This window comes from Chionomys nivalis, chromosome 4 (genome assembly GCF_950005125.1).
Source record: "Chionomys nivalis chromosome 4, mChiNiv1.1, whole genome shotgun sequence".
In the NCBI taxonomy this organism is placed as follows: domain Eukaryota; kingdom Metazoa; phylum Chordata; class Mammalia; order Rodentia; family Cricetidae; genus Chionomys; species Chionomys nivalis.
Genome location: NC_080089.1, coordinates 34,932,281 through 34,944,576, shown reverse-complemented (window position 1 = coordinate 34,944,576; position 12,296 = coordinate 34,932,281). Strand labels below are relative to the sequence as shown.

The window sequence follows — 12,296 nt, the reverse complement described above, 5'->3', positions numbered from 1 at the left end:
TGAGTAGCCCCATCAGAAAAGAAGGAATTTACCACTTCTGCAGGCCCCTGGCTGGGCAGCGCGAACCACTGTGTTAGAGTGTACAGAGACATACGGGAAGGTATCCAGAGCCGGAGAGCAATAGGGCCCATGGAAAACAAAAGTGGAGAGAATTGGGCATATTGAGAAAATGTGTCGAGCAGAACTCTCTCATGGTGTTGTTGCAAACTCTTATGCCATCCATCTTTTCCTGCCTTCAGATTCCCAGTGAAAAACTAGCTTTCTGGGGTACCACAACTTATCAAGCTGCAGTATCACATGAGCAGAGAAGCCTTAGAACAAATCTCTTCCTGAGGGGCTTGGGTGTGGTTCAGTGCTAAGGTGCTTGCTTAGCATGTATAAGGCCCGGCACAACAAAAAGTTAAAATAAAAAAACCTCTTGCGATATACCCATACATCCTGTTGGTTCTAGTTCCCTGGAGAAAACTAATGAATAGGCCTCTTTCCCTGACTTCCTGACTTTCTCTCCTCCGGTATTCCTTACTTAAATAAAAAAAAAATAAATAAAAAAAATGGTGTGATCTGAGAAGCCCGCCTAAATCTTCTGTGATCCTGCTGTCCCTAGATCAGAAAGAGATATAGGGGTTAATTCTGCATGCAACATAGAGTAACTTCTGCTGCAGAGCAAGCCCTTCTCACGGGCAGGAGCATCCTGTAAAAGTTTCCTAATTCACACTGCCTCGGCTCTACACTCTCTCCAGAGATGGGCTAGTGAACACCTTGAGGCAGAAGGCAGTACAAGGTTCTCCACTTAATGCCCCCAAATCTATTTGAGTTTATTTTTCCATTTTGGTTGCATGTGTGCATCTATGTTTACATTTGTGGGAGCGCACATGTAGGGGGCAATGCCTGTGCATGTGGAAGAAGTCCTGCAGCCATTCAGTCCCAAAGAAATACACAGAGGCTTATATTAATTATAAACTATTTGCCCTATTAGCTCAGGCTTATTATTGCTTATTATTAACTAGCTCTTACAACTTACATTAACCCATAATTCTTGTCTATGTTTAGCCACGTGGCTTGGTACCTTTTATCAGTGTAGCATTCTCATCTTGCTTCCTCCGTGTCTGGGTGGCAACTCTCTGGCCTTTCCTCTTCCCAGAATTCTCTTAGTCTGGTTTCCCTGTGTCTACTTCCTGCCTGGCTACTGGCCAATCAGCATTTTATTGAACCAATACAAGTGACAAATCTTTGCAGTGTACAAAAACATTATCCCACAGCATACAGGTGGACTGGCATGCCCACGTGGTGTTTACATGGGTTCTGTAGATCCAAATTCCAGGCCTCAGGCTTACATGGCAGGTGCTTAGTCACTGTGCAGTCTCTCTAGCATCTAATGGGGTTCTGAAGAATCCTGCTTTGAGAAACATGTCGGAGATCAAAACAAGTGATCCATACGAACTAGTCTCTAGGATCAGGTACACTTGTCCTCACTACAAGGATGGAATCTGATTTTTCAAGGACCACCTACTAGTACATTCTCCACCTGAGCTAAGGGGATGGTGGACAGGAAACGTTGGCTATGGGTTATGGAAAGAGACAGGGTCTGTTCACAGGGATACTCTCCTAGGGCAAAATTACAAAGGTCAGAGTATCTCTGAACCCAACTGCCTAGCAGTTGCCTCTGACAGCGATCCTGTCACCAGAACCTGACACCAGACATCAGATCTCCCTTCTCACTGGGGTCCAGAAATCTCACCCTCCCCTCAACCCTGCCACAGAGAATGGAAAAATTTGACCCCATCTCAGACTGTCATTCAAACACCATGAGGGTGGCAGGACGGGATAGGAGACACACAAGAGGGGGAATCAGAGAACCCTGGAGAACAAAATGCTGAGTTCTACTCTAGCTCTAGACAATGGTACATCTACTGCATGCTAGGCAGGATTCACCTGTCAATGTGTACATGTATATACATACACCTGTATATGTATACATGTGTGAATCATATCAAACATAAAGTGCATACAATTTTAAGGCTTTGTGAACTGTGACCCTACCCAAATCAAGAAATAGAACATTACTAGCATCCAAATGTCCACCACACACTGATATAAATTTCATGTAACATATACAATATGATGTAACTTAGAGTGTAATCCCATTTATCTATGAAGTTACCAAAGTTCCAAGAAGCTAGAAACTTCCTGAAATCCCATGTCCTTCACCTCTGTTTGACTCCTCCTCCTACACCTCTAGCTTCCCACAAAATATGGGGACAACCCAGGAAGGGATGAATGACATTCATTAACATGTTAAACCTTAGGCGTCCTTCCTTGGAAGCCCGACATGGAGGAGTTGACAGGTTCTGAGGCTGGAAGCTTCATTCACCACCGCATTCGGTGACACTGGTACCACTCAGCTGGAAATGCAGGGGCCATGGTCCTCTCCGTCATGCCTGCCCCTCGCCAACCTTGCGCTATGGATAGGGTGAATTATCAGGTAAATAATTCATGAGTTATCAGGGCAGTCAGGGTAATAGGAGAGCAGGGGTATCAGGAGGGCTGAGGTTGGCAACTTGAGCCTGATCTCCATCCTCCCAGGACTTCTGTGCCCTAAAGAGAGGGATTCAAGAGTTGGGCAGGAGCTGCAAGTGGCCTGATGGGGCCATGGTGGGTTTGAGTGCCCATCACAGACCTTTCTGCTGCCAGCTCCTGGTACTCTTCTGCCTACTGCATCCAGGAGCCTCAGGTGAGTGATGCTCAGACCCTCCCCTATCCCCTTCTCGCATCTCATTATTTCTTCCCTTTTGCACACACGTGGTCATTTGATGGCATTCGTTCACATCATCCATCTGCTAGACATTTAACTAACATGTACTAACTATAATCCTTAATGCGCTGCACCATGATTGGTTGACAAATTGATGGAGCTGGGTGGACTGTCAAAGGCCTCTTTAATTTCCCTGGGCCACAATAGGATCTGAGGAAGCTAGAGTCCTAGTCTGGAATCCTTACAGAGAAACTTCCAGACCCTGTCTAGCTCTCTTGTGTTCCCAGGATTGCCATTGTCACCAGTCTAATCAGACTGACCTTAGGATGCTTGTTGAAAACCCTGTTTTGGAGATGGAGAAATGGATTGCTGGCTAAGCAATCATAAGGAGCCCAGCCTGGATGCCAGGGCCCATATAACAAACTGGGCATCCCTGCCAGCATCTGTCTTTCCAACTCTGAGGGATCCAATACCCTCTTCTTGTTCCCACATGTGCACCTGCAAACACACAAGTGCACATATACGCACAGAGATACGTGCACACGCGCAAATAAACACACTAAATCTGAAAACAAACAAACAAACAAACAAAAAACAGACTCCTGGTCTCTGACCCCTTCTCAGACTCTGGGATTCCTACTCATTGGTCTGAGGAGCCCATGAGTATGTATTTTTAGCAGATGGTTTGATGGATGGATGAGAGGGTAAACAGGCTGGCAGGAAGGTGTGTGTGGCGGGGGGAGACTCTGCTCCAGAACGCCCCTTTATGCCAGTTAAACTCCCTTTCAAGCACCTAAACAGGGAACCCCACAGATTCCCTCAGGCACTGTCTCTTGCCTACTAGCCCCATAGAAAGTCCCACAGTCTCCCGGAAGCCCATTGGGCTCCCTGGGCCTACAGAGCAAGAAACAGACTTCAGACAATGGGGTGGAGTACACCCTGGAATCTAGGACAAACATAGACATTATGGTTTTCTCTTATGTCCCCAGACCAACCTCACTCAACCTCCAACAACCCTGGAGAGGAGGCTTTGTCTATCCAAGGAGTGCGGGGCAGCTCTGTGGAACTAGACTGCCGTCCTGGGCCCGCCCCAGTGGCGGTCCTCTGGAGCTTCACTCCTCTGGGCTCTCTGGCTCTTCGACCTGTGGCGGTCACCAATGGAGCCTCTTCGAGGGTGGAGTCCGGGGCGAAAGCTCTGGGAGTCGTGAGTCTGAGGAACAGCAGCCTGGTGATAGAGGAGCTCCGAGAGAGTGCCCGTGGCCACTTCCTATGCCAGACCCTGCTTGTATCCGATGGCCAGGTCCACACCACCTATTTGTATCTTACACTGGCCGTGCTGGGTAAGGCGCCAAGGCTGTTGTCGCCAGCCTTCAGCTTCTATGCATGCACTTCTTTGCGCGTGGTGCGCTCCAGATTTAATGACTCTTCCCGCAAGTGGGGAATCCTGGGATTTGGAGGAAGGGGTGTTCCAAATCAAGTGACCAGAAAAGCCTATGGATGGCAGGACACGGGCCGTTGGACAGGGGTCCATGTAACAAACCCAAGGTCTCTCTTTCTCTAATCAGTGCCTGTATCCAAGCCTCGGGTGCACCTGAGTGACCCATCCCCAATAGAAGGCGCCTCCGTGGTGGTCACATGTGCTGTGAGGGAGGGCACAGAGCCATTGACCTTCTCCTGGCGCCATCACACACCCCAAAGACCTGAGGAGGTCCTGGTGGGTCTCTCAGAGCCCAGGATCCAGCTAGATCCAGTCAACCGGACCCACCTCGGCTGGTACAGGTGCAGTGCCAGCAATGCAATCAACCAGCTGAGCAGCGACGGGGCCTTCCTAGATGTCATTTGTGAGTAGAACCAACTTGGGACCCTGGCTGGCCCCTTCCTACCCAAATTTGGCCTCTGGTCCCATGTTAGAGCTTCCCAAATTCTTTCACAAGAGTGCTCCAGCCCCTGCCCACCAAGACAAAAGGGCAAACATTAGAGAGTGTTTTTTCTATTGGGGCCAAATGTGTCTCTCACGTCAAGGTTTTGAACCTTTGAAAGTAATGAGTTTGTTTTTCCAGGAAAGGGAGCATCTATTCGTATTCATGATCTTCCTTACAACTTGGGGAGTGACCTCAAAAGTTGGTCTTTGTTTTGAGTGTGTGGGGCTTTAACTGATCAGCAGACCCCTCTGGGATCAAGGAGAAGGGCCATAGAGCAAAGAGGACAGCAAGCTGGTCCAGGAGCTGCCAGTCAGAAAACAGAAAGCGAAGGCCGGAGGAAGACAAAAAGCCACTTTCAGTGCCTGTTATGGTGGCCACAGGTGTCTCTGATTACTTGAGAATGTGGCCAATTTGAGCTCTACGAATAAGGGCAAAATGTACCCGAGGTTTTAAAAACCCATTTGAAGTGAGAAAATATAAAACAGCACAGTGCTACCTTTTAAATTGAATAGATATTGAAATAATGTTCTAGATATATCTACTTGACATAAATATTAAAGTAAAAACTGGTGTGTGGTTTGCTTGATTGAATTTGGTTGTTTTTGTTAAGATTTGATTATCGTAAATTTAAAACCACAACACAATGACCCCAACAGCGGTGGTCTAGATAGAGAGCTATTCATTTGCTTGTTTTTGTTTGTTTGTTTGTTTGTTTGTTTTGACAAGGTCTTAGTTAGTCTAGGCTGGCCTCAATCACTGTGTAGCCCAGACTCGTATTGAGCTCCTAATCCTCTTCCACTACCTCTGGAGACTGATATTCTTAAGAATGCCACCTTGCTTACTGGTCCAGAGACCTTAAGGAGCAGGGAGGGACTGATGGTGCCCTTCCAGTAACCTAGATAGTGTGTGGAGATTACAGACTGAAGACAGGGTGCAGTAGAGTGAGCAGGAGAGCTGGGGAAAGAAGGGGAAGCAGAGTGGAGGAGGCAGGCAGACTTCTCTCCCTCTGGAATGTGGAAAGAATGGCAGGAGTGGAGATCCCCATTTCGGAAAGCCGGAGAGGGGAGGGCAGCCACTCAGTGAGGTGAATAGTGTTGGCTGTAGGCTTTTTGCTCAGAATGTTGTTCCTCTGTTTCCTTCCTTCTGGAGTCTGGAGTGGTCAACCATTCCTGATCATCTGCCTAGTAGGCTCCTTGCTTCAACCCTATCCTATAGGCCAAGCTCAGTTCCCACAATATGAGGCTCCTGCCTCCGGGAGACTTGTCCACTCTGCGCTGTACCGTGCCTATGTCCCAGTCTTCCCAGTCTCCGGAGGCTCTAACACAGGGCACAAGGTTTGCAGCTAGCCAGTGTGTACTACGTGCTCCCGGGATGGGTGAAGACAATCGGCGGCAACAGCATGAGCGAACGGAAGGACAAAGGATGGAGAGATGTAACGAACCTTCCTTGTCCTCCAGATGGTCCAGACAAGCCTGTGATCACTGTGGAGCCCCTGGGATTCACTGAGGACGGGTTCTGGGCCAGTGAGAAGGAAGAGGTGACCCTGAGCTGCCTTGCTGCATCCAATCCTCCTAGTCACTACGTGTGGTTCCGTGATGACTCTCAGGTCCACCTTGGACCCACCTACATCATTGCCAGAGCTAGCCGCACCCACACAGGCCTGTACACGTGCCTGGCCCACAACAGCCACCTAGATTCCCACACCCAGTCCACTGTCCAGCTCACCATCTACTGTGAGTGTTGAGTGGGGAGGGCACCCAAATCTGGAGCTTACCCAGGCTTCTGCTCAGGCAGCCTCCAGCCACCTTGGGAGACATGATGTCAAAGTTATTGGAGTTGGGGAAGGTGTGTCTGGAGAAAGGCCAAGGGAGGCGATGGGAAGAGCCGGGAGACAGGAAGCTCCTAGACTTCCCTAGTCCCCTCTCCAAGTCATTACTCCCATGGTCCCAAGGCCTGGACTGAGGCACAGAGAAGGGCACTACAATGACAGGGAGGCAAGATTCCAGGGGCAAACATGAGAACCAAAGGCCTTTCATGGGGCCTCTGGGATCCCACAGGAGCTCCAAACTGCCTACCCCTTGAACTCCTTGTTCCTTGTCTCAAAGGCCTATATTTTCTTTGCCAACCCCCTCTTTCCATTTTCTTCCCCTTCATCACCCCGGTTCTCCAAGCCGCCACCTGGGCCAGGCCTGCTGGGCACTAACAGGGGGGTCATTTCAGCTCCTTCTCACCCACCTCTCTACCTAGATCCCCCCAAAGGACAGCCCTCCTGTGCTGTGCTCCCCACCCTTGGGGTTGTGACTCTACTCTGCACCTGGTCTGGGGGTTTTCCAAAAGCCCAGCTTCACTGGGAAGGGCCCCAAGGGATTGGCCCGACTGCCCCCAACAATGTCACCTGGAGCTATACAGCCACTGGACTTCTGAATGGCAGCATCTTCACCTGCATGGGACAGCACCCAACCCTGGCCATGCCCATCCTCTGCAGGGTCACTGTCTGTAAGTAGACACAGCTAACACCCGGAACCCTGGTAGTGCTGGCTGCAGGAAGTGTGGGCATGAATCATAGGATACCCAGAAGGACCTGGGGTCCGGGATTAAGCTCTGGATCTCCTGCTCCCAGGCATTTCAGGGAACTCGGAGATGGCAACATTCCGTTCTCAGCTTCCTGTCCATCATGTTCTCTGCCCTCCTCGGTTTCTGCTTAGAGCCTCCACCTGTGACACCCTCAGTCTTACACTCTGCTTCTGCCTGTTACATGTTGATCTGGAAATAGACTTCAAAGCTGTCTTTGCCAAATGTTCTATTCTGTGTCCTCCTCTGTGCATTCATGCCCAAGTGAGGGTTGCAATGTGTTTCTGTCTCAAAGACCACCCAGAGCCCAAGACTGTTTTCCACCTATAATCTAGTGCTCACCAACTTTAATAGCTGCCCAAGCGTCTGCTCCTGCCTTTGTCCTCCCACATTGTCAGCCCTGGATAAATGACAAGGAACACGATAGAGTGGAGGGAAAGGTAGGGGGAAAGTGTGTCCGCCAGGCCCTTCCCCTGCCCACAAGATCCCATCTCTCCTTTCCAGGGGAACCTCCCAAAAGCCCCACCTGTGGGACCACAGCCACAGTAGGTGACCAGTTCATCATGCTGAGCTGTGAGTGGCCTGGAGGTGAACCTCCTGCCATGCTGAGCTGGCTTGACGGACATCAGCAGTCCCTGGGTGACCCCAGCTCTTCTCCGGCTGTCTACCTCCTACAGGCTCAGGGCGATCTGGCAGGCAGAGAGTTTACCTGCCAGGGCTCTCACCCACTCAAAGGCCCTGGTTCCCACTGCCGGCTAAGGCTAGGTGAGCAGAGACCCGTCATGGTGCTGGGGTTTCGGCAGGGGGAGCCCTTCAGAACCAGGGTTAGGGGCTCTGGAAGTGTGCAGTGCTGGGCTGAGAAGTGAGTCAAGAGAGGGACTGATTCACTTTCTCTCCAGGAGTTCAAACTATTTCCGTGTGTGTGTGTGTGTGTGTGTGTGTGTGTGTGTGTGTACCCTTGCCACTCTCTGCCTGTCGAAGACAGAGGACGATGTGTGGGAGTCAATGTTCTCCATCTCCCATGTGGATTCTGCGTGAACTCAGGTTTTCAGGCTTGGTGGCAAGTTCCTTCACACAGAGCCATTTTTGCTAGCCCCCCTCCCTTTTTAATCCATAAAACGAGAGAACTTGGTCAAGATCAGTGTTGTCCGATAAACATATAATATGAGCTATATATAATTTTAGTTGCCACATTGAAACATTAAGAGGTAAAACATTTAATTATTTAAAATTCATTCCCATGTAATAATGTTATTTATGAGCTAATTAACATTTTTCACACTATGTTGAAAATGCAGCATATTTGTAATTTACCATACATCTGGCCTCATTTCAAGTGCTCAGTGGACATGCATGGCTGCCAGCTATGGTTTGGGATGGGGCAGCACTGGACTAGATGGTGTGGGTGCATTGATTGCATTTCTCTCTTTATGTTTGCACAAGGGAGGTGCCTGGCCATATTCTTGACTTTCAGTGCCTCAGGCATCAAAGACCTCTCTTCTTGTGTCCCTTGCTTTATCTACAGTTTGGTCCCCCACTCCCCATCTTCACCCACCCCTTCCCAGTCTATGAACAACTGAAAATAAGAGTTCAAAACTGAAAGATTTAAAAGGTGGGGAAAGCAAATGGGAGCTATTGCATGCATCAGGTCTCACAAAATGGTTCTCCACTTGCTCTCCAAATTCTTTGAGACTAGCACGCTTAAGGGGGCTTTAAGGAGATCCTCAACTCAAAATAGTTCCTTCCTGATGCCTCAGACCCAGAAATCCCTCTCCAAGAGTTATGGAGAAAGGTCATTGGCTAATAAAGAAACTGCCTTGGCCCATCTGATAGGGCAGAATTTAGATAGGCGGGGTAAACAGAACAGAATGCTGGGAGGAAGAGGAAGTGAGCTCAGATGCAGGGCAGCTCCTCTCAGAGCCAGACGCAATGAAGCAAGCCGCCAGGTCAGACATGCTGAATCTTTCCCAGTAAGACTGATGCTACACAGATTATTAGAGATGGGTTGATCGCGATATGAGAATTAGCCAGTAAGGGCTAGAGCTGATGGGCCAAGCAGTGTTTAAAAGAATACAGTTTGTGTGTTGTTATTTTGGGGCATAAGCTAGCCAGGAGACCAGGAGTTGGGGTGGCAGGAACACAGCCCGCAGCTTCCCACTATACAAGAGATCCTTTGGCACCTGATTGTCAGGGGCCTGCAGAATCCCTCCTATGGCTCTGCACAGTGCCAGCCGGGAGATGGCAGGCTGCTGCAGGAAGGAGGCCCCTGCTAGGTGTTGGGGATGGGGGTGAGTAAGCAGGACCCCTGCCTGAAGTAACAGAGGCTGGGATGGGAAGGTGGAGGATCACTCAGAAACACTGCAATGACCAGCAGAACCCGGAGTGGACCACATCAGAAGTCTGAACAGGAGGACTGAGAGGCTTAGGAAAAGCTGCCTTCTCTATTCACTCAGGCTTCATAACAGCTATTCCCAACAGCTGGGGGCAGCTACTTTTTACAGCATCATCTTCTCTGTTTCTGCAGAAGCCCCACAGCTGGCAGTTGCTGAACCCCGCGTGTCGGTGCTAGAGGGAGAAGAGGCCTGGCTGGGCTGTGCTCTCCAGCAGGGCACACCACCTGCTCGGCTCCTCTGGCTTGGACCCCAGCAACAGCCTTTGGAACAAAGTGCTTATGGATTCATGCTACACCCCGAGGGTACCCACCTGCGCCTTCAAGTCCGAGATGCTGACCCAGCACACCACAGGGGCACTTACCAGTGTGTGGCCCACAATGCTGTGGGCAATAGCAGCCAGAGTGTGCTGCTGGAGGTCCTGAGTGAGTGTAAAGGGTGTGTGTGCTCCTGTGGCAGGGACATAGGTGACCAATGGCTGCAGAGGGCTTTGCAGGAGGCTTTGAAAATTACCTTCTCCAATATTTAGGCACCTTCCAGAACGTGATCAGATTGGTTATGGGAGTGTGAATCTGGTGGAATCTCGAATACAGGCACATAGAACGCCACTCACTTTATCAATGGGAAAGTGGAGTTTACAGATGCCTAGGGATACACACACCATCCTGTCTGTCCTCTCTGCAGACTCTCCATCCATGGGGGAAACCCACATAGCTGTTGCTAGGCAGATGCCTGTATGTATCCCCATCTTCACTCACCTCCAGGGTATCCAGCCCCTCCCAACGTCACCATCAGCCGCCTGACCTACAGGCGACAACGGAGAGAGGTGCAGCTGCAGTGGGCCATCTACGGCCCTGGAAACCTGACGGGCTTCCTGGTGCAGCAGAGGGCCAGTGTCCCCAGCTCAGAGACTGGTGCTTGGGAGGTAGCCGCTAGTGACATCGAGCCAGACAGCAGGGACCGACGTCTGGGAGGGCTGGACCCAGGAGTCCTTTATGCCTTCCGCATCCTGGCTATGAACCACCACACAGCAGGACATCCTTCGGAGGTGAAGACGCCAGGTGCTGGGCTGGCAGCAGGGAGGAACTTGCCTTTTTCCCAAAGAACTGAAACTTGACCTATCCTCCTCTTCACAGGGTACCCTGCTCCAGTCCTTTGCCTCCATCCTGATGGGTCCCTTAGCCTATGTATGCATCTATTTGTTCTTTCCTACTCTCCTTTACCGTCTCTCTGGGCAGCTCAGGAGAACCCAGGCATAGGAGCGGATCTACTCCAGCTTCAATCTGAAGAAACTGGAGAGAGAATGATGTTTAGGGGTTAAGAGGAGCCCATACTGTGCCTCAGTCTTACCTCTCAAGGAACAGGAGAGCTCAGCTTCCTGTTGTTCCCTCTGTCCTGGGAATTCCTTACTTCATGGCCTATATACATTATCCCTTCAGGCCTGATGCATCAAGATAAGTACCTTATGTATCCTCTGCCAGAAATGGGGATTTGGCTGGGAATCAAACCATCAGCACCCGGCAGCCAGATCACCTCTTTCAATGGGAAGGAAATGAACTCCACCACATTCCTCAGGCCTCCCACAATAGGCAGCAGAGACTTTGGGATATGTAGGGTACCATCTCTGTACCCTGTGGGCTACTGTTGCTAATTAATACAACCCATGCTCTCACCTCCTAGTGGACCCTGCCTTCAGTGCCTACCCCGCTGTACTGGGTGCTGCAGGCACAGGAATGGTGGTGGCGTTGGCGGTCTCTCTGCTGGCGTTCCAGTATGCTGCCCGGCACCCACACACTTTCCCCTGTGAGTGGGGGAAATGAACGGATGGGCTGTTTGACCCCAGAGGGCGGCCGGGTGTAGACCTACCCAAAGGAGAATCTAGTCTCTTCCCTTGTTAGGGTGTCATCCTTTGACAGTCAAGACCCCAGCCAGCCTCAAGCTCTGGGGCCATTCCCCCTAGGTTTCTGAGACTCTGCATGAAGCCCATTAGGAAGGGAAGGGCCATTCTCCCAGGGTCTACACTGCACTGGACAAGTAATATTCTTTCATTTATTCCCACAGGCCTCAGCCGCTTGCTTGTTCCCATGTGAGTGTACAGCCTATCTTTTGGGGGTCTGGACTTTTCTGAATTGGGAAGGAAGGCTACGAAGGTACAGAACCCTCTGACACTCTTCTCTCCCTTGCCTGCCGCAGGAAGCACAGGCAGCATCAGAGGAGATCCAGGGAAAGCACTGAGGCACCAGCAGGTAGGCAGCGCCTGTGCCAATGGCTACACAGAGACCATGGTTGGGTTCCACGCATGCGGTCTGTGTTGTCCCGAGAGTGGCCTCAGCACCCGTTTGCTCTTCTCTGCCCACCTGTGCTCTTTCTAGGCACCGAAACAGCAACTACCACCTCAAGTTCAGACCCTGTGCAAGAATCCACTGAGGCGCCAGTGAAAGTCACCCTCACGGTGACTGCAACACCAGGAGTTCAATGACGGTGCAAACAGGCTGAGGGAAGGCAAGGAGGGTGGAATGATCCCATCAGACTGTGGTCTTAAAAGCAAGGAGGAAACTCTCCCTTCCCCATCCAATACGCAGATACCAACTACCTCCCATTCAATATCCCGACTGGGGAAGGGGATGTGGCCCAGCTGTAGCACCTCACTGACAAAAGTGA

At 50.6% G+C, this 12,296-nt stretch overlaps 1 protein-coding gene across 1 annotated transcript; it reads left to right on the top strand.

Annotated features, from left to right (window-relative positions):
- The first annotated feature begins 2,649 nt into the window (after positions 1-2,649).
- Vsig10l2 (V-set and immunoglobulin domain containing 10 like 2) lies at positions 2,650-12,114 on the top strand. The gene is made up of 12 exons (XM_057766913.1): positions 2,650-2,731; positions 3,742-4,092; positions 4,318-4,593; positions 6,132-6,407; positions 6,922-7,170; positions 7,750-8,010; positions 9,770-10,060; positions 10,400-10,696; positions 11,316-11,438; positions 11,697-11,721; positions 11,829-11,881; positions 12,008-12,114. Exons 1-12 carry the CDS (start codon positions 2,650-2,652, stop codon positions 12,112-12,114), a joined length of 2,391 nt encoding a protein of 796 aa, XP_057622896.1.
- Positions 12,115-12,296: the final 182 nt, after the last annotated feature.

Coding starts and splice junctions, on each gene's coding strand:
- Vsig10l2 (XM_057766913.1), top strand. CDS start 2,650: ATGGTGGGTTTGAGTGCCCATCACAGACCTTTCTGCTGCCAGCTCCTG. Junction 6,408..6,921: donor TGTCCAGCTCACCATCTACT/GTGAGTGTTGAG, acceptor CTCTCTACCTAG/ATCCCCCCAAAGGACAGCCC. Junction 7,171..7,749: donor CCTCTGCAGGGTCACTGTCT/GTAAGTAGACAC, acceptor TCTCCTTTCCAG/GGGAACCTCCCAAAAGCCCC.